The sequence below is a fragment of the Perna viridis genome, chromosome 1 (genome assembly GCF_037379345.1).
Source record: "Perna viridis isolate PV_CMFRI_1.1 ecotype Kerala chromosome 1, ASM3737934v1, whole genome shotgun sequence".
Classification (NCBI taxonomy): domain Eukaryota; kingdom Metazoa; phylum Mollusca; class Bivalvia; order Mytilida; family Mytilidae; genus Perna; species Perna viridis.
The window spans coordinates 2,694,956-2,715,767 of NC_142445.1; the positions used below are offsets into that span (position 1 = coordinate 2,694,956).

Consider the following 20,812-nt stretch of genomic DNA (forward strand, 5'->3'; position numbering starts at 1 on the left):
CTATTTTTGCGTACGTTCCGAATGCTCATTGGTTGAATTGGTGGTCTGTAACCTGTAGTGTTGTAACTTTAATTATTTAGTATATGCTAGGATAGTAAGAAAACTCGTAATGATATGGGCATTACACTATACCATACAAAATCATGAAATAAAATAGTAATAATCAATAACAAAAGTGTGACAAAATCTAGAAGTTCCAGGCTTGGGAATCGTGCAGGTCTTTAACTTTTTTGAACCCTAACATCTATAGCAAATGTATATTACAAAATACACATTCAGGACATTTATATCATTTTAGTATGTTTGCGTATTAAAAAGTAGTGGCATCTCAAAGTAACGTTAAATAATAGGACTGAAAATGTATCCATATTTATACATTAGCTATAAGTTTCCAAGGGCAATGGAGACATTGTTCCGCATGGAAGAATATGTTTTTAATTTAGTGGGAATATATTAATTCCTTTCAATACCTTTATATTATACAGAAATAAGCTCACATTGTAGACAAATTGTGTACACTCCAAAGACAACGATTGCGTTCCAATTTCATCGAGATTTGATAAAAAAATTTACCATATTATCAAAGTATCATGTATATAGGTGCATTCCTACTTTTTAGGGTACATACCCTGTACAATCTTTACGAGACTGACATTCTGCTAATGTTAAAATAGGGGCAGATAACTCTAGAAGGATATTGAAGTTCATTACAATATAATTTCATGGTCTTGTATAATAATCTGTACAATCTACTACTAATAGTCAAAAATAAATTCGATTAACCTTAGTTACCGTCTCTTATTTCAGTAAGTTGATAAAATGCTTCGTATGACACAGCTTGATATAACCCCAAAAGCTGAATCCTAAATAATTTATTGCACATATGGACACAGCATTCAGAAAATCTAGAAGCTAAGCTAAGTTCCCCCTTTTGGCCTGAATTGTTTAAGTCATTGGCACCTTCTAGCACACTATCAAAGAAGGCAATTACAAATACTCAGTTATTATACAGAAGTCATTGTTTGTCATTCTAGACCCCCTTCTCAGTGTATCAAGTCATAACCTCTAAAGTCAATCCAAAGTTGGCCTTCTGTGATTTGACACCTTGGAGTACAATTTCTAAAGAAAATCAGTTCACCTATACTAAAGTTATTGTCCGGAAATTATGAAAACGCTTGTGTCTGGCAGCATATTCATAATTACATAAAATCCAAAAATCGAACGGCACCCATTCTCTTCTGAGTTATATATATGCATCCCAAGGGTATTGATTAACTTGATGGATACACTTTTGCGCGGGATATATCACTAAAACTATCACGAGTGTTTCATTTAACAGTTAAAAATTATCAATTGAATGAATGCATTACAAACCAAAAAGAAGATATAGTTAATAAAGTTTTAATAAAGGCTTAAATAGAAAAAGATAAAGTATAAGCAACAAATCAAAGCACACAAGCAAACAATATTGAAAAGTAACATATGATAAGAAACAAAAAAAAAAAAAACAAAAAACAAAAAAACAAAACAAAGCAAACAAACACACAAACAAATAAAACAAAACAGTATATAATTACAATATAAAAATAACATATTTACGGTAATAGGATTAGAATGTTACTTTCTTGTAGTTCACTTATATTTTTCTCTTAAAACATCATTGCAATGGTCTCGTATAATATTAGGCCAATTATTGTAATTGTGTTTGTGCTAATAAAGAACTTGAATTTTATGATATTATAATAATATGGTTTATGTCAAAACGGCAATGTATCTTCCATAATGTAAGTTTCTATTTGTTTGATCATGTATATGTACAATATTCAAGTTCAAGTGTAATATGACTCTACGTTGAGTTGTTTCAAATGTTTTATCTATGTCGATTACATTGATTAAACACTGACTCTTACAGTTGTCAGACATAATACTATCTGGATGAAATCTTATCCTATGGATATTATTTTACATTATTTGATTCTGAGGATATTTTTTTATGAACATTTTTCCACACCGATTAAATTTTTTCCACTGCTTGATTGATGATATTACAATAAGTTATTAGGAAACAGCTAGATATATTCCTAATTTTACTTAGGATATTATTTCATACTATTAAATAAAATCTAGAATAGTTCTCATATGGTGAACAGAATTCATTCATGATAAATAAATCATGTTTAGAAAAAAGCAGTATTTTTGAGTACTATTAATAGTTAATTTGGATTTGCCTGTGTATTATTGTCAATACATTTTCCCTGTCAAGTGAATAAATCAATTTGGAATTGAAGCACTACCTAAAACAAACATTAATGTTTTAACAATATGATTTAATGGTGTATTATTTGTCATTTAATGTGATCCTTGATCAAATTTTGTTGTTAAATTATTTAAAAAGATATACATGAACATGTAAGTTAATATTTTCTTGCATGATATTTAACCGTTAAATAATATCCTGGATAAAAGTTGCGTAAAACTATGTAATAATATGCTGGATTCTAATTAATATCCAAAAACATACTGGATACTTTCATCTTGATAAGATGTCACATAAAAAGTATTCAATCATTAACAGTTTACATTTTGAACTCTTTTTACCCCACAATTACCAAGCCCCACTCTTTTAATAGTGCCGTAAAGGAAGTCATTCCAGACAATTGAATGTTCAATCATGATAAGATTGTGAATATGAAACACTTACAGATTAAATTTCAAAAAGGTGCGTAAGAAAATTAAAAAAAGCTAAAAAGTTAAAAAAAAATATTATGAAATAGTAGAATGTATAAAATAAGGATTTTTTCTTGGTGTGCGTGTGTGTGTGCAGAAAAAAATACAATTCATGTCACTGCTTATGAAAAAAAAATAATGCAGCTTCTGACAGTTAGGCCAGAAAAAAATTATACCTCTGTTTCTTCTTACATGCCAGAAAAATGGATCGGTAGGTCAGTATTTTATTACATTTACTTATTTTCCCCCAAATTTCATAGAAAGCAACTTCAAATATAAATTATTAACCACCGGAAATTTGACTGCCATCAAGACAGGAGTCTTTGGGGTAACAGGGACCAGAGGTGTAAATTTGTTTAAAAATTGACTTTACTTCAAATGCAAGGATCGGTTAATTCAGTTAAGGAACCCCAAATATATTTTGCAAAACAAAAAATAACCGACTAATTGGGAATGTTATAAGTCATATAAGATCAATTTTTATTATAAATTCATACTGGAAAAAGATACCGAAGCGTCAGCAGTGGGATGATGCAAATATGTCAAAATCCAAATCATGGCCTAAACTTGAGCACATGAAACACGATTAAAAACATATTACAAATTAACAATAAAACTGAAGATAAGGGAAACAAGACGTCACACTAAAAACTAAAGCACAGCAATATGAACTCCCACAAAAAACCGAGAGTGACATCAGGTGCTCTGAAAATGTAAGCATGTCCTGTACCGGCAGCGGCACCCGCCATATTGCAAGTGAGTATAATTCGGTAATAATCTAGCAAAAATAATACAAATCTGCGACATGCTTCAAAAAGTTTTAAATAATATTATCATTATAGTGCGTAAAAATCATTTTTAACTAGGACACCATACGAATTAAATGGAAATGATGCTTATTTTTTTTCATAAAATGATCAATAAGGCGACACAAAAACATTGTAATTCCAGATGTTTTGCTTCAGTGTTTATGAAAAAAATGAAGTAATAAAATATTTTAAAAAATTATGTCTTGTGTTAATATACAAATGAATAGAACTCTTTCCTCTAGTTTCAACTTAATCAATTCAGAAAAAAATGATTTTGAGAGGCATAATATAAAATTTTCGATTGGCACGATGGTCTTTTTTTAAAATTACCGTGTGAAATATCATTTTATTTTGTTTAAAGTTTTGACAGGTTTTGAAATGACATGCCGTTACAACAAAACTTTTTGAACAATGCCCGACTTCTTATTTCGACTTCGATTTAAAGTAATTATCATGAAAGAAATAAGCAAATGATAAATACGAACATTTGTTTTTATTTGAATACGAAAAAATATATATTGTGTTGGGATAAAAACAGAAATTATCCCAAGCGAACACTAGTTGGCTTTGCGTCATATAAAATCGGTAAATACCAGCTGTATTTTTGACCCAGTAGCGGTAATTTTTAAAATATGTGTTAATATTGATAAAAATCAAGTCAGACCCCAAAGGTAACCAAAAGGGTATCCAATTATACCTTGTCAAAGAAGTTACATCAACTGATGAGTCTATGGACAGAAAGTAAGAAAATGTATATATACATAATGTTCAAAACCAGGGAGAAAACCATTGGAAATATTAACAATATTCAAGAAATGACACATCAAAATTAAAGTCCAAAATTTGAGATGTGAAGCGATCATATCCTTAAAAAATCATTTATTAAAGTTTCTAATAAAATGAAATAATAAGAAAGAATTCGACGAAATCGTGAAGTATGTTCCCCTAAATTCATTTGGACATCTATATTGGGTCTGTACAATTACATTTGTAAATAACAAAGTAAATATAATTAAAAAAATGCGAAATGTTCAATTCTAAATATGAGGAAAACCCAATGTGAACATATTTAATAGATCATCATTAAAAAGTTTTGCGTTAAAATACAGTTATACATTCTCCCTAGACACTTTCCGGCGTATTGATATTCGGAGACAGAATTGAAGCGAGTCATGTGTTGACATAAAGAACACTGGAGCACATGTATTTCCTGATGACCTCATAAACAAACTTGTACTGTTCCTAAAATAAACAATATATCAAGAGTTAAAGACAAGCTTAATTAAGGTTAATGCAATGACAACATTTAAAGTATAGGAAACCTTTCAAGCCAATATAACAATAGCATAAATGTAATGAAATGTAATGGAATGGAGTCATGGCCATCGCCACTATACGTCACCTAAGTTACATGATGTCTCCTTCCTTCCATACAAAAAAACTCTTGGACCATCAAATTAGAACCAAACTATTCTATACCTCTCACTCTACTACACTACCTTTACAAAACAAGTCTTGACACTCCTGTTTCTGAACCAACCTCATCATTATGCAGACTTATTGCCATTATTTTGGATATTGGTTCCACAGATTCTTCAAACCAGTTTGTGTGAAAAGTCAAGATGAAGAAAAACGACCACTTACACTACAGTTTGTCAACAATGGTATAGATGCAATTAATTTGGCTAACATCCTCCATCACAAAAATGTTACAAAAAAAATCCCCCATATTTCAATGACAAATCCATACCAATTATTTCATATTCCTATACTTCACCCATTGCATTGCATTGCATTGCATTGAGGACTTCAAGGCTAAACCACCTGACTGATCTTGCAAAAACTCTCCATTCAAATATGGTCCTTCTGGTCACGTCGTTAAGGGAGATTTAATCATCATCGAAAACGAATCTCTACGTATATCCTTTATAAAAGTCCCAAGTACCGTGAAACACGCTTCATAAATTGGAATTATAACTTTAAAGTTCTTATGGATGCCGTGGAGGACTACGCGAGAAAATGCTCACAGTTTTTAGTGGAGCCCGAGTTGCCCATTTGCTTTTGTTACTTTGTATGTATGATTTTAGTTACTTTATGTTCTTTGTTGTGTATGTCTGTTTTCCATGTCTGGTCTTTGTCCCTGGATTACATTATTTTGATTGCCGCTATAGCCTTGGTTCCCTTGATTACTCTTGATTTCGTGATTAAAACGAAATTTGAATATCATAATCGAAGAAACAAAGAACTAGCAATGCAAAAGAAACAAAACAAAACAAAAGGGTCTTAAATCAAGCCGCGTGACCGCTGGAGCCGAAGAATAAAAGTTGAAATCTCTATATGGAAGGGTGGAACAATATGTTACTGTAGATTATTAAAATGATAACTAAACGGACTCAGAAGTAATTGCGATTGTTGGTTGGTTAATAAATTTGCTCTTCCCAAATTTCTGAAAGTATGGTGACGCAAACCATCACAACAACCCGGACAGACGTGTGTCAGCGTAGGGGTTAAAATATTTTTATAAAGCCTTAACCACTCCTTTAATATAACCAAGCTCAAGCTAGCGAACAATAAAGCAGGGAAAACTTCAATACCTAAAAACCATAATACATAACAAACCCACAACGGACTGTGTCATTCACATGTAACATTTGGATGATTTCGTAATAAAATTTTTGACTACACAATTTTTCTACACGTCCTTCAAATGCATTTCAAATTGCTTTATTGAAGTTGAGATTAAAAACTTTTAAAATAAAATTTTGAATGCAATTTCTAGATTTAACATTGACTGGATCTAAAGGCGACATAATGTCGAGTATACTAATTACCATTTTTAAATGTTTTATTTTCCATGTAAAAACAGATTGAAAAATTGAATTTATTCGTTATGTAGCTTTTCCTAAATAGGCGTTAGAAAGTAGTTTCCATACTGATATACAATGTAATTTATTTTGGACCCTGGGTTAATGCACTCATTTGTAGATCTGAGATTGATAACTCCGTTAACTTTAATTTTATAACACAAATCAGTTGCACGAAGAAAGAATAATGTTGAAAATAAACAATTCCAATTCTATGTAGAAACAAAATATATAGATACAAAAATAAATACCACCCCTTTTGTCAAAACACACTAACAATTGAAAAAATAAACGAAATAAAAAAATAATCACTCGTCACTGTTAACTTTCACTCCTAAAAAACCCATTTGTATAAATAGTTCATTCATGACTAGAATGAGAAAAAATAAGGTGTGTGTGTGTGGGGGGGGGTGTCCCAATTTTGGGGGAACGATCTATATCCACATCCTAGGCGATTAACTAACCAAATATATAGAAAACTAAGCCCTTAATTGTCCACAAAAGCTTAAGGCTACGAAGTATTTTACTGAGTAACATACTGCCATGTTCATGTATGGATGCTACAAATCTTGAGGTAAACTAACCGTTAGAGAGACTACCTAACCCCAAATGGCATAATAGTTCACCACCAAATTTTCAGGGTGTGCATATGAACCGATCTTCCAAACATGGAATTCAAATTTGGCAAAAAACGTCATGTACGGGATCCCTCTTCAAGGTGTCATAAAAAATTCCTACGGCAAAGCTTTTACAGGCCATTCAGGTTTAGGGTTGGTTAGTCACCATATCGGTTAGTTCAGCACCAAATTTCCATGGCGAATTTCCAGTTTGGGAGAACGGTTCATATGCACACCTTGGAAATTTGGTGGTGAACGTCTATACTATTATGGGTCAGGTTATCACCCTACCAGTTAGTTAATCTGCAAATGTCTAGAATCTATATATCAACTGTTCTTGTGAAGTCAGGTTTGAAATTGGGCAGTTTAATATGTTATGCAGGGGACCCTTTTTCAAGTAGTTATAAAATATTTCGTAGCCTTATACTTTTAAGTACAATTACTGGCTGTGTTTTCAATATATTGGTTAGTAAACCATCAAATTTCTAAGATGTGCATATGGATCGTTCCCCCAAATCAGCATCCCACGCAACACATTATTTTTTTTTTCATTCTAGTTACGAATTAACTATTTATAGAAATGTCTTTTCGAGGAGGAGTGAAATTTAACAGTGGTAGTTCATAATTTATTTTTATTTCATTTTTTTTTGTTTGTATGTTTTTTTTTTTCAAAAAGGGGATATAATTTATTTATGTATCTAAATAAAAGGAGCATTGTTTATTTTTAACATTATTCTGTTTTTTATGTAACTGAAATGTCAAACAATTATACTTGACAGAGTTATAAATGTCAGATCCAGACATTTACAAATCGGGCCTTAAATCAGGGTCCTAAATTAGTTAATTATACATATCAGTATGCAAACTAATATCTTATGTCTATGAAGGCATTCAAAATTTTATTTCAAAAGTTTTCAATCCCAGTTTCAATAAAGAAATTTGAAATGCATTAGAAATACGTGCATAAACACAATAGTGTCAAAAATTTTATTACACAATTATCTAATGATACATAAATAATATGAAATAAAATGGTAAATTCCATTGTTGGTTTGTTATGTTCTATGGTTTTTACATATTGGAGTTTCCCCGAGCGTTTTTATTCTTTGCAGCCTTATTGTTCGCTGGCTTATTGTTCGCTAGCTTGAGCTTTGTTTTAATATAAGATAACAAATGAACTGAAACAACAAGCAAAGACACCATAAAATTCACTCAATAATGCATCCCATTCTCTCCATGAATACCTCAATAATACACCTAACTCTCACCATGAATACCTCAATAAAATATCCAACTTTCTCCATGAATACCTCAACAATACATCCAACTCCCTCTATGAATACCCCAACACACACTATATAGACAAAATGAGATATCAACAAACAGACAGTTCATTTTACGTTCGTTAGAATAGATGTATAATCGCCATAATCGATGATAAATCAATGTCAATATAGATTATTTATGTAACAGAACAAAAGTTTGTTACCATTTTTAAACTGGCGATCATAGTTCAAAAACACACAACATCAAAAGCATCGTTTAATAAAAAGAGCATAGCTGAAAATATGATATTTACTTACAAAAGAGGGAATGAAATCTGGTCGACGGCTTTGAATACTTCTGACGATCTGGAAGATGTTGATTTCGTTTTCATGTTCAGACTGTTGTAAGGCTAAACACAGAGTAAGAAATAATCCACTTCGTTGACAGCCATCCCTAAAGAGGACGAAAGTTAACTTAAGGTAGATAATATCCAATACTTTTAGTAGATAAATTTTCCTTGTTTTTCTCAAAGATGACCCTGAATGAACTTACTGTAGAATTTCATTGTAAAAAATAAATAGGTCACCGGACTTGATTTTGAGATAATTGAGTATTATTAAAGTCAATATTTTACTACATTTATAGGGATTCTGTAGGGAATTTTTGGATATTTCGGACCTTTTACAAGACTGGTGGATAAGTATCCTACGTGGTTTCTTCGTCTTATTTGATTTGTTTGTTGCCTGTTGTTTTTTTTTTGTTGTGTTTTGGCTTTTTTCAGTGAATAACCCTTTGATTTGTTTGTCCATACTTGTTTTTCAGTTTTATGCGTTCACAACAAAAATATGAAATTAAAACTATGAAACCAAAATTGAACCATAACAAAAAAAGTACCAAAAACCGTAAAAAACTGCGTGTAAATAACATGCTGTCATTTAAAGGTTAAAAGAGAAGTTATTTGCACTTTTTTACCTGCAAACAACAAGAATTCCTAACTCAGATCCATCAACTTGTTTTACAGTCTGTAGAAACTCAGCCATGGATGATACTGAGTTGGGCGTTTCTTTATCTTTTCTCCAATCACCATAAAGAACCAATGTAACTCTTCTGTTGTCGTCTCTACCCTACACAGTAAAATGATTAAAAAATTTTGTTTTCATTTCTGCTTTCTAAATTTGGTTTATTTGTTTTGTCATCAAATAAAAACATCTTGTCTGGTTTGGTATAACTCGTTTATATACATTTACCTAATTGTCCAGAAACAACTGGCCACAGTCCAGAAAACAATCATTTATGCTTATTCAGTTTTGAAAATACATGTTTCACCAAAATTGTGTTCTTACTTTTTGACTTTTAAAAGGCACATCGGACATCATTTTAATTTTGATAATACTTGACGTCATATTCAAAAACACAAATAATGGAGGCTAAATATAAAGCAAAAAAAAAGACAATGCCGGGAAAACGAAAAAGTCATAAGACACGACTAACGAAAAGCAAATCATACAAAACAAAAGAACTAAAACAGTTCACTGAAAAATGAATATAGGGAACCCTTATAAAAACAAGTAAGAAACTAAAGTGTTACTCGTGTAGGAGTATTTCTTGCTTTCCGCAAGGCAATCACCGTGCTGTTCGTGGAATGGCAAGTGAAAAAGGAAGACAAATGGAGGTTGTTGATTATTTTGGAAACGGATACTCCGTATCGGTCAATCAGTTCATGAAGGCAATTCTATGGGAAAATATGTTCTTGTCCCACTACCCCAGGCAAAATTTGAATTATATCTAGAATTTCGGTGTCATTGCCGCAATTTCTAGACAAACTTATTGAGAGAAAAATTATCCATACACAGGTGCTGGTTAAATGTTACTACAATGATAGGGTTGAAGTTGACAATGGGTAAATCAAAGGCTTGTCAAAGGCTTTATCTTTCTTCTTTTTGTCAATATCTAGAGAAGCAGATTTCAGTGTATCCGTGGTGTCATTTGTCTCAAGCAAAGTTTCTTATATAACGAGAATGGAAATGATGAATATATCAGAGAGGTAACAATCCTACCGAGATGCACAATATCTGTTCTAGGCCACTCAAGGGTATTCATGACCGAGGAGGAAACCATCACATCACAGGGTAGACTGCAGTAGCCCCAGAACAACACAGGTGCAGCGAAATATTAAAGTAAAACAATACATGCATAGGCCAGAAATTCCTGACTGGGGCTAGGCGCAAAAAATGCGGCGGGTTGAAATAAATTGCGTGACTACAACCCCCTTTTATTCCTGGCCACAGTGGAAAAATATTACACAATTAAACACACCTAAATATTAATTCTAAAAGATCTGAGACTTTGTTTAAATAGAAATAAAGAAACAGATTTACTATACACAAATGAACAAAGAAAGGGGGCGACTAGCAGTGAACGTACTTACTAGATACAAACCAGTTTCTACAAAAACGGTAAAATACGGATAGTTATTAACAGGGACTGAAAAATAATTTTATCGTAATTTGTTGTATTAATTAAAGTATTGTCCAAATATCTAAAAATTTATTTACCAAATGTTGTTTTGAAGGGCCCTTTTTCCTTTATTCATTCTAGTCACAAATTGTCGTTCGCAACAATACAGAAAGAGGTCAACAACAAATTAGGCCTGCACAATTGGATTTGTTGTAGCTTATATATGATGCGTATAGCTGCAATTGAAAGCATATTAAGTAAGTATTACACCCCTTTTAAACATAAGTAATGTCATTCAATGTTTTACCTGATGTTCTACAGTAACAATGATCTGGGAATTCGATGATGACTTTCTCTCGACTGTAAAGTTATCATATGTAACGTTTTCACCCTCCTTAGTTGGAATGAAATTATTACTCTATATGTAAAAAAAATAGAACATAAAAGTTATTTGGATGTAAAAGCGCTTCAACAATATTTTCAATATTTCAACATAATCAGAATTTATTTATATTGAATAACGTAAATCAATCCACACAACTTTGTTTTCAGTGCGAAAATAGATCTATATATTAAGGACATCTAATGTTATATGATAAAGGGGAAAAAGGATGCATATATCCAAGTATAGACATACACATTGTCCTTCAGTAATGAGTGGTTTAAATTATTTCTCCACTATAAATGGTAAAATTAAAATTTTCAACATGCAACCTATAGCGAGCATGATAAATACCTATACCTAGTTAAAAAGTAATACAAACCACAGAAGCACTGTCTAACACAGCTACTACATTGCAGTGGTTATCGTAAATAAGAGACCAAAAGTCACCGATCGTCTTCTTCAATGGAATTTGGGTCACAAAGTATTTAACTTCCTCCCTAAAAGTCTGAAAATATTTGAGATATTTGTTATTTACATAAGTTATTGTAAGAATAATCAAGGGAACCAAGGATATAGCGCAAACCAAAAGAATGTAATCCAGGGACAAAGATCAGACATAGAAAACAGACATACACAACAAAGAACATAAAGTAACTACAATCATACATACAAAGTATGTATATTTGGAGGATGATTTGGAATTATTTCTTACAAAGTATGAGGAATCTCTACCAAGAACTATATATTTGTATCTAGGTGTAATATCTTTTTTGGTAAAACAACGATGTGCATTGTTTTAAGGCGGGATTTTAACTAATTATGCGGAATAAAAGTATACAGTGTTGAAAAATCATAGGTTTTAATGCTATTATGTTCTGATATTAGTCTTGAACTGATTGTCTCCAAAAGATCTTTCGAACTTTTCACGATCCACATTGAATTAGTACCACTACGGGAGTAACACGTGTTGTGGTAGGACTGCAGGCCCTTTTTGACAACTGTGTGTATAGAATTCAAAAGTTTTGAAAGAGGTTTGGTGGTACAGTTTGCAAATCTAGCTATGAAACCTTGTTTGTATGGATTCTTGTGGAGTTAAGGAATCCATTACATAGACGGTAAATCACAAGCATCGTCCTTGATAGAGAGACCAAAAGAGGATAGCACAGATTTATGGTTTTCCACAATTGTAAATTAATTGTAAATTGATTCAACAAAAGGATAATTCAAGCTGTGGGAATTCACCGCTATCAGGACAGATTTATTCCTTCTGTTATAAAATTTGCTTCCATATCTAAGGTGAGTGTATCTGTGATGTATTTAAGTTTATAACAACACAACTTGTTGGTTACATAGTTTATATAAAACTAAAGTCTAATCAGTACATTTGCAGACTATAGCAAACAGACAAGAAAGAATCTAACCTTAACTTAACCCTTAGCATAATTCATTGATAATCAACTGAGACATTGAAACTGTCATTATAATTTGGAAGTGTTAAGTGAAAAGAATGCTGTCGTTTATAATACAATAACAAACTGGTTAATGATTAATGTTTTCTAAAGTACTTAACACCTTTCCCCTCTTAAATGGAACACACGTCTAAGCGATTACTGTCACTATGATGATACCTAATCTACGAAATATATTTATAGAGTCTTCACTAAACTAAAGAGTAATAAAGGGAACCAAGGTTATAGCGGTAATCAAAAGAATGTAATCCAGGGACAAAGACCAGACATGGAAAACAGACATACACAACAAAGAATATAAAGTAAAAAAAGTAAATGGGCAACTCGGACTCCAATAAATATTGGGAGCATGGACCAGGTGCACCGGTAGGGTAAGCGTCCTCTGCTTTTCTTAAAACACCCGCTGAGTTGCTCATAAAAAGTCAAGTCCGGGGTAGACAAACGAGGAAAGTAAAACTATGACCCGTTGAATAAATCATATTTTACGGTGCTGATGGATACACCATAACGATCCACGAGTTCATGATGACGACCATAAAACTTCTGTAGTGATGACTTCAATCTTGTAGCAACATAAATTAAATTTGCACTTTTTAACAAGTCACATTTTCTCAATCAAACGTTTTGGTTTATTTCTTTGCCTTTCGGGATATCTTCTCTCGGAAATGTCATTTCTTGCTACTACCTGTCGATACTCGGCCTGATCGATAGACGCAGTCATTTCTGGTTGAACTCCTGTAGTTCGAATTTGATCGGCATGTTTTCTCCAAATTGCACCTTCAGAGGTTTTAACATCGTACATTAACGGACCCGATCTATTGACAATTTCTGCCGTTTTCCATTTCTCATCAATTTCTAACGTTTACTTTTTCATCACCGTCAAAGTTTCTCAGTTTCCTTTTTCGTGCAAACGATTTCTTAAATTGATTATCATTTAAATAACCTTTAATGTCAGGTTTAAGCAAATCCAAGCGGGTACGGATGTTGCGTCCAAATACAATTTTGCGGGATTTCTTTTGTTGTGCTGTGTGGCGTGTTTCGGTAAGTTATCAGAAAGCTATCCAATTTTACATATATCGAATTGATTGAGACGACATGGCACGCAGACTTTGTTTCATAGTTTGAATGAACCTTTCAGCCAATCCGTTGGTAGCGGGGTGATACGGTGCGGAGCGATAGTGTTTGATACCATTTGATAGAACAAATTTTCGAAATTCATCTGACACAAATTGTGGACCATTATCGCTGACAATTTGCTTTGGAATTCCGTTTCTGGAAAATACTTCTCTTAAGATATCAATTGTTGTTTCGACGAAGTCGATTGCATTATAAACACCTCAGGCCACTTAGAATGTGCATCGACTATTACTAGAAGCATAGTGTTCATAAAAGGTCCTGCAAAGTCAATGTGTATTCTTTCATACGGTGTGGTAGGCCATTCCCACGGGTGCAATGGCCCAGCTTGTGCATTCTTCGCGAACATCTGGCATCCTTTACATTGTTTAGCCAAATGTTCAATATCGGCATCAATCCCTGGCTACCATACATAGCTTCTTGCAATAGTTTTCATTTTTACAACACCAGGATGTCCTGAATGTAGCATTTCCAACACTTCCTTTCTAAGTTTAACCTGAATAACGACACGTATTCCCTATAGTATACATCTTTGGTGCACAGTAAGCTCATCACGACGTGTATAATATGCTTGAAAGCATTTTTCGTCTGGTTTTGTCCATCCTGTCATAATGAACTCTTCGCACGGCTGCACTATTAATCGGATGCTTCTTCAGTGTAGAACAAATCCACGGCATCTTTAGTGTCCTCTGAATTTTCATGCGACAGTCGCGACAACCCATCAGCATTCTGGTGAAGTTTAGTGTCTTTGTATTCAATATCATAATCATAACCAGTAAGAAATAGTGCAAAACGCTGAAGTCGGGCAGCTGTAGTTGAGGAAATGCCCTTTTTAGGGTTGAACATGGACACAAGAGGCATATGATCAGTTATCAATGTAAAATGTCTACCAATTAAGTATGTGTGGAATTTCTTGACTCCAAAAATGATTGCAGTCGCTTCTTTGTCGATTTGAGAACGGTTTTGCTCAGATCTTGTCAGCCTACGAGATGCAAATGCTATCGAACGCTCAGTTGCATCTTCCATGATATGTGAAATGACGGCTCCAACACCGAGTGGCGAAGCATCGCAAGCAAGACGGATCGGTTTCTTTTGGATCATGATGACATAGTACTAACTGGCTTTTTGGCTTCGAGAAATGCAGACTCGCATTGCTTATTCCAGCTCCATTTTCTATCTTTTTCAAGCAGTCGAGTTAACGGTTTAACCTCTGTTGAAATGTTAGGTAAGATTCGGTGATAATAATTTATCAATCCAAGGAAAGCTCAGCTTAGTAGTATTTCAGGTGTTAGAGTGTTTAGCACTGATTCAACTTTGACATTTTATGCAATCCCATTGAATCTATAACGTGACCACAATATTCCACACTCTCTTTGAAAAATTGACACTTATCAAGATTGGCTCTTAGATTATATTCACTTAATCGTTTCAACACATTCTCAAGGTTAGCAAGATGTTGCTCCTCGGTTTCACCTGTGACTATCATGTCATAAAGGATGCATTGAACACCACTTAATCCACATAGAATTTGATCAATTGTGCGCTGTTAAATTGCGGGCGCAGACGCTACACCAAAGCACATGCGTGTATAGCGGAATAATCCCAAACTTGTGCTTATTGTGAGATATTTCTGATGATCTTCATCAACCTCCAACTGTAAGTATGCATTTGGTAAATCGATTTTCGAAAAATTTGTCCCTCCTGCTAATGATGCAAAGATATCTTCAATTTTAGGTAACGGATATTGATCCACTGCAAGTTGGGGGTTCAATGTGACCTTAAAGTCACCACAAATACGAACATTTTTTACATCTTTCTTCATTACCGGAACAATCGGTGTTGCCCACTCACTATTTTTCACTGATTTGATAATTCTTCTTTCTTCGAGATTTCGTAATTCCTATTCAATTTTCGGTTTCAAGGCGTAAGGAACTGGTCGGGCCTTACAGAATTTTGGACAACTGTCTGTTTTGAAATTAAACTTAGCTGTCATACCTTTCGCTTTACCTAGTTCTTCATCAAATACGGTCTGGTATGCTTTCGGCATTTGTTCCAACTACCTTGGCGGTGTCAAATCAACGATCTTTTTCCTTTAATGGATGATTTCTTTCGATATAGTCAATACTTGGTAAATGTTGTCTTTCATATTTTTTTTGTCTCCCAGATTCATAAATCTTTTGGTATCGATTAAGCCACAGATAAATCCGGTTTTTGATGATTTGGTTGGCAAAGGTAAGTAATCATATAAACAATGTGCATATTGTAAACCATATTTCACCCCACATAAGGTGTTTTATTTCCCTTTGTTCCAAAAAATTGTTACAAATTTAGCCCCAGTGCCCAAGCTAACAGTGAAGCATCCCTGTGAATGCTCACTTATTTAGCCAGGATACTAATGAGTGAATAATGAAAATAAAAACTACATTTCCTAAAACATAAAACTGTAAACTGATTGAAAAAATGTTTTTTTTTATAGCAAATATACACTTTTTAATTTTGAAACGAATGAAAGTTTTAAGTAGGTCAATGAGTGCCGAGGCTACATCAGTTTTCAAAGACCCCGATGTAGCAAAAACATTGTCTACTATACATGACAAATATGTTGTCGTACCAGCAGACAAAACCCAAAACAACATTGTTTTTGTCTGCAAAACGTTTTATATCCAATGTTTATTATCAGAGGTAGACGTAGAAAATAATAGCAGTGATAAGACCTACACTGCTACCACTCTCTCCAAAGAAGAGACTGTGGAAAACCATAAATCTGTGCTATCCTGTTTTGGTCTCTGTACCAAGGACGATGAATGTGATTTACCGCCTATGTACCGGATTCCTAAACTTCACAAGAATCCATACAAACAACGTTTCATAGCTGGATCTGCAAAATGTACCACCAAACCTCTTTCAAAACTTTTAACTTCTATACTCACAACTGTCAAAGAGGGTCTACAGTCCTACCACAACACTTGTTACTCCTGTAGTGGTATTAATTCAATGTGGATCCTGAAAAATTCGAAAGATCTTTTGGAGACAATCAGTTCAAGATTATTATCTGAATATAATAGCATTAAAACCTATGATTTTTCAACACTGTATACTTCTATTCCCCATACTCAGTTAAAAGTCCGACTTAAAAACATTATACATCGTTGTCTTTTCCAAAAAAGATGGTACACCTAGATACAAATATATAGTTCTTGGTAGAGATTCCTCATACTTTGTAAGAAATAATTCCAAATCATCTTCAAAATATACAGAGGAAGATGTTTACAAAATGCAGAATTTTTAATCGACAACATATTTGTCCAGTGTGGTGGACGTGTTTTTCAACAAACGGTCGGAATTCCAATGGGAACAAATTGTGCTCCTTTACTTGCTGACCTATTCCTTCACTCTTATGAGGCTGACTTTATAGCTGATCTGATCAGAAAGAAAGAATATTGTTTGGCTAGATCCTTCAATCTCAGTTTCCGCTATATAGATGACGTATTATCTTTAAAAAATCCTAATTTTTGGGATTTGATACATCGCACCTACCCAAAAGAATTTGAGATAAAGGATACTACAGACACTGTGAAGTCAGCCTCATATCTTGATAAACACTTAGAAATCGATGGTAAAGGTTTCCTTTCATCTGTGGCAACATCCCTTCGGCTCCTGCGTATGGAGTGTTCATATCACAACTCATACGTTATGCCAGAGCTTGCCGAAACTATGACATTTTGTATCGCGCTACATCTTTAACAAATAGGCTTCTGGAACAGGGTTATGTTGCTACAAGATTGAAGTCATCACTACAGAAGTTTTATGATGTATCCATCAGCACCATGAAAACTGATTTATTCAACGGGTTATAGTTTTCCTTTCCTCGTTTGTCTACCCCAGACTTGACTTTTTATGAGCAACTCGGCGGGTGTTTCTAGAAAAGCAGAGGACGCTTACCCTACCGGTGCATCTGGTCCTTGCTCCCAGTTTTTAGTGGAGTCCAAGTTGCTCATTTACTTTTGTTACTTTGTATGTATAATTTTAGTTACTTTATGTTCTTTGTTGTGTATGTCTGTTTTCCATGTCTGGTATGTCAGGTCTTTGTCCCTTGATTACATTCTTTTGATTACCGCTATAATATTGGTTCCCTTGATTACTCTTTAATATATTAAATCCATTGCCATTACATCTTTGTTTGGTATGACACGTAGTACGCCTTGTAAATTAAAATACCAATAAGTGTGTAACTTCTGTTTGTCATACAATTTGTGACCAATAACAATTTTATTTTTTTAATTTGTTTAGTGATATGTACTTTTCTGAGAACTTTGTTGAGTTTTAGTCAAAAGCTATTGAAAAATTTACATCATGATGTTCTTTCCCACGAAAATTTCAATTTGAAATGTTTGTTATATTCCATTTTCGAAGCCGTACTTTGTTTGGCAGATAACGTTGCAGAAGTTTTCATTCAAAATGTTTATTCTTCCTTAAGGATATATACATCGGCTTTTGTCATTTGCAGGCCATGAGCTTTAATTTATACCTTGAATAAATTTATCCAATAGTTAACAGCCGTTGATGGCTTATGTTATTTGTTTGTACAAAAAAGTAAATGTCAAATATTTTAAAAGATAGACATGTTAACCATCTTGTATTTATTTTAACATATTTTATTTTCAATGTTTGTCTTAACAGTTTGTTCTGTTTTCAGTTGATTTTGCCATTCATCTGATTTTAATTTTCGTATTATCGAAAATTCTCTGACCCAATTTGTTTTATTCTTTTGTTTTTTTTCCAGATATGTTATCATTGTTGTCAATGATAACATTTAAAGACAAAATAATCGCAAAAAGAGACACCTTTTTTTTTTAAATCTTAATCTTTTATTACCTAGGAATGAAGCTTAACATCTGATCCATAAATTAAAGAATTAGGGCAAATGCAAAGTGAATAAAGATTTAAAATGTATTTACCGGAATAATGATGGCATTGATGTAATCGTTGCTCTGACGACCATATGTCATTAAAAAAGGCCGGTAATCATCGTCTGAAAAATGAATATAGCTTTTATAAAAAAAAAACCAAAAAACAAACTTTAATGTGAAAATATCCCTGTCTGTTTCCTCTGGATATGATATATATATTGTTCTTTGATAATAGCATCTTTTAATGTCCAATATTTTAGAGATTAAACATATGCTGTAAGTTGTACTTGCATACAAAAATGGTGAAATTTGTTTTTCACATGTTTTGTTGCTGTCGTGGATTATAGACAATGGAAAACTACATCTTCTTGTTCCGCGGAAGTGTTGAAATAAGGGTACTCACGCGGTAGAATATTTCTAGAAACATTCTTGTCCAAGTTCTCTGGGCTTGATGCCGCCTTAAAATTATCAGCACTGAACGGCAGCTTAAGACTTTGCAGTTGCTGAAATAATTTAAATTGAATATTAACTTGTTTGATATTGTCAATTTCCGAGAAAAGCTTACAAAATATAAAGTAACAAATTAAAGGAGAAGTACTTTATATTTTCAAATAATTGTTTTCAATTAAGCTTATCTGATAGTTATCTTGCAAACGGTTCATCAGTAGTCATTACGAATTAGATGAAGTCTTACACGGAATTCGCCTCGAATACTATTGTCACTATTGGATTTTAATCTTGTTTCATACACCCTCGTGAAGTCTGAGACTAATATAGCTGGTCTGTCTACGGTAAATGCTTCCACCAAGGCTTCGTGAACTGTTATATATTGACCCTTTATGAAATAAGTAAAATAATGATTCTCAAACTCAAAGGCAAAATTCAATTCGAAATGACAATTAAACTATGAATATTTACACATTATGCAGAATAGATCAATTTTTGAAAAAAAAACAATAAAGGTTAAATTTTCCATGAATAGACAAAACTCAACATTCTACATGATTTAAAAAAAGTAATTTGTAGATTAGACTAAAGTGAATATGTATACAAAACACAGCCGAATCCCCATTTATACTCGAAAAATTAAGTTAACATGTAAAAACATTTACTAAAGTTTGTATCATGTTCATCCTGCCCGTCCTCATCATATTTATATAACCAAGTACATCAACATAACCAGTATCCTGTCCATAGTCGTGGAGGGCGTCTAAAGCAAGAAAACAACCTGTCCTTCCGATACCAGCACTGAAAAAAGAATTAAACAGGAGAGGAACGACAAGGTAAAAAGAGTAATCAAGGGAACCAAGATTATAGCGGTAATCAAAAGAATGAAATCCAGGGACAAAGACCAGACATGCAAAAACAGACATACACAACAAAGAACAGAAAGTAACTAAAATCATACATACAAAGTAACAAACGCAAATGAGCAACTCGGACTCCACTAAAAACTGGGAGCATGGACCATTCGATAAAACGTCACAAAAAGTGGTCCAGTGAACACTTAAGATGGGCCTATTTGAGCGTGACCACTTTAAATAAATGGTACTTGTTTTTTTTTTCAAAAATATGGTTTAGGAGTTGAAAATAAAATTCTATCTTTCCATTATCCAAAGTTTTATGTAAACTTTATGTTTAATAGTTTAACCTACCTACAGTGGACAGCTAATGGACCGTTAGCTTTCACATCTTTAACCTTCCTGTAGAATTTGACAAAGTTGACTGTTTCTGGAACTCCATGGTCTGGCCATTTAGTGAAATGGAAATGATGTACATTTCTCATGGTCTGATATGTAATACAAACGTTATGATATTTAATCAGTAAAAATCACTATTTGATAAAGATTTCATTTATATGTAAAATATGATAAGACTTCCAATCAGTAAATAATGCAATTACTTCTACCTTAATGAGGAATAAAGCTGCATATGCTTAATTAAAAGGTAAATGTATTTAAATATCATCTGACAAAATAGCTCTTACCTCTTTGAATGAAATTGTCATGCTTCGATAGGTGTAGAGGGAGAATATCTTTTCAGATGATAGGGTTATTGAGAAAGGTCCTGCCACAAATGGTCTCGTTTTAGTACTTGGCCAATACTGATCACATTTTCGCTGTAAAAAAAACAGAAGAAACACATGTAAGTAGCCGTACACGCGAGGAACAAAC

General features: G+C 33.1%; 1 protein-coding gene across 4 annotated transcripts in view; it reads right to left on the bottom strand.

The window, feature by feature from the left end:
* Nucleotides 1-1,385: 1,385 nt before the first annotated feature.
* Nucleotides 1,386-20,812, bottom strand: part of LOC148626852 (receptor-type tyrosine-protein phosphatase alpha-like) — a 61,297-nt gene continuing 41,870 nt past the window's right edge. For all 4 annotated transcript variants that reach the window (XM_088549685.1, XM_088549621.1, XM_088549529.1 and 1 more), the window contains 11 exons: nucleotides 20,626-20,757; nucleotides 20,294-20,427; nucleotides 19,751-19,886; nucleotides 19,333-19,473; nucleotides 19,042-19,141; nucleotides 18,687-18,760; nucleotides 11,505-11,630; nucleotides 11,048-11,158; nucleotides 9,256-9,407; nucleotides 8,601-8,736; nucleotides 1,386-4,778 (listed from right to left, as the gene is read on the bottom strand). In XM_088549685.1, coding sequence (XP_088405811.1) covers nucleotides 4,707-4,778; nucleotides 8,601-8,736; nucleotides 9,256-9,407; nucleotides 11,048-11,158; nucleotides 11,505-11,630; nucleotides 18,687-18,760; nucleotides 19,042-19,141; nucleotides 19,333-19,473; nucleotides 19,751-19,886; nucleotides 20,294-20,427; nucleotides 20,626-20,757 — 1,314 coding nt within the window. In that variant the 3' untranslated portion in view covers nucleotides 1,386-4,706. The remainder of the gene's footprint in view (nucleotides 4,779-8,600; nucleotides 8,737-9,255; nucleotides 9,408-11,047; nucleotides 11,159-11,504; nucleotides 11,631-18,686; nucleotides 18,761-19,041; nucleotides 19,142-19,332; nucleotides 19,474-19,750; nucleotides 19,887-20,293; nucleotides 20,428-20,625; nucleotides 20,758-20,812) is intronic.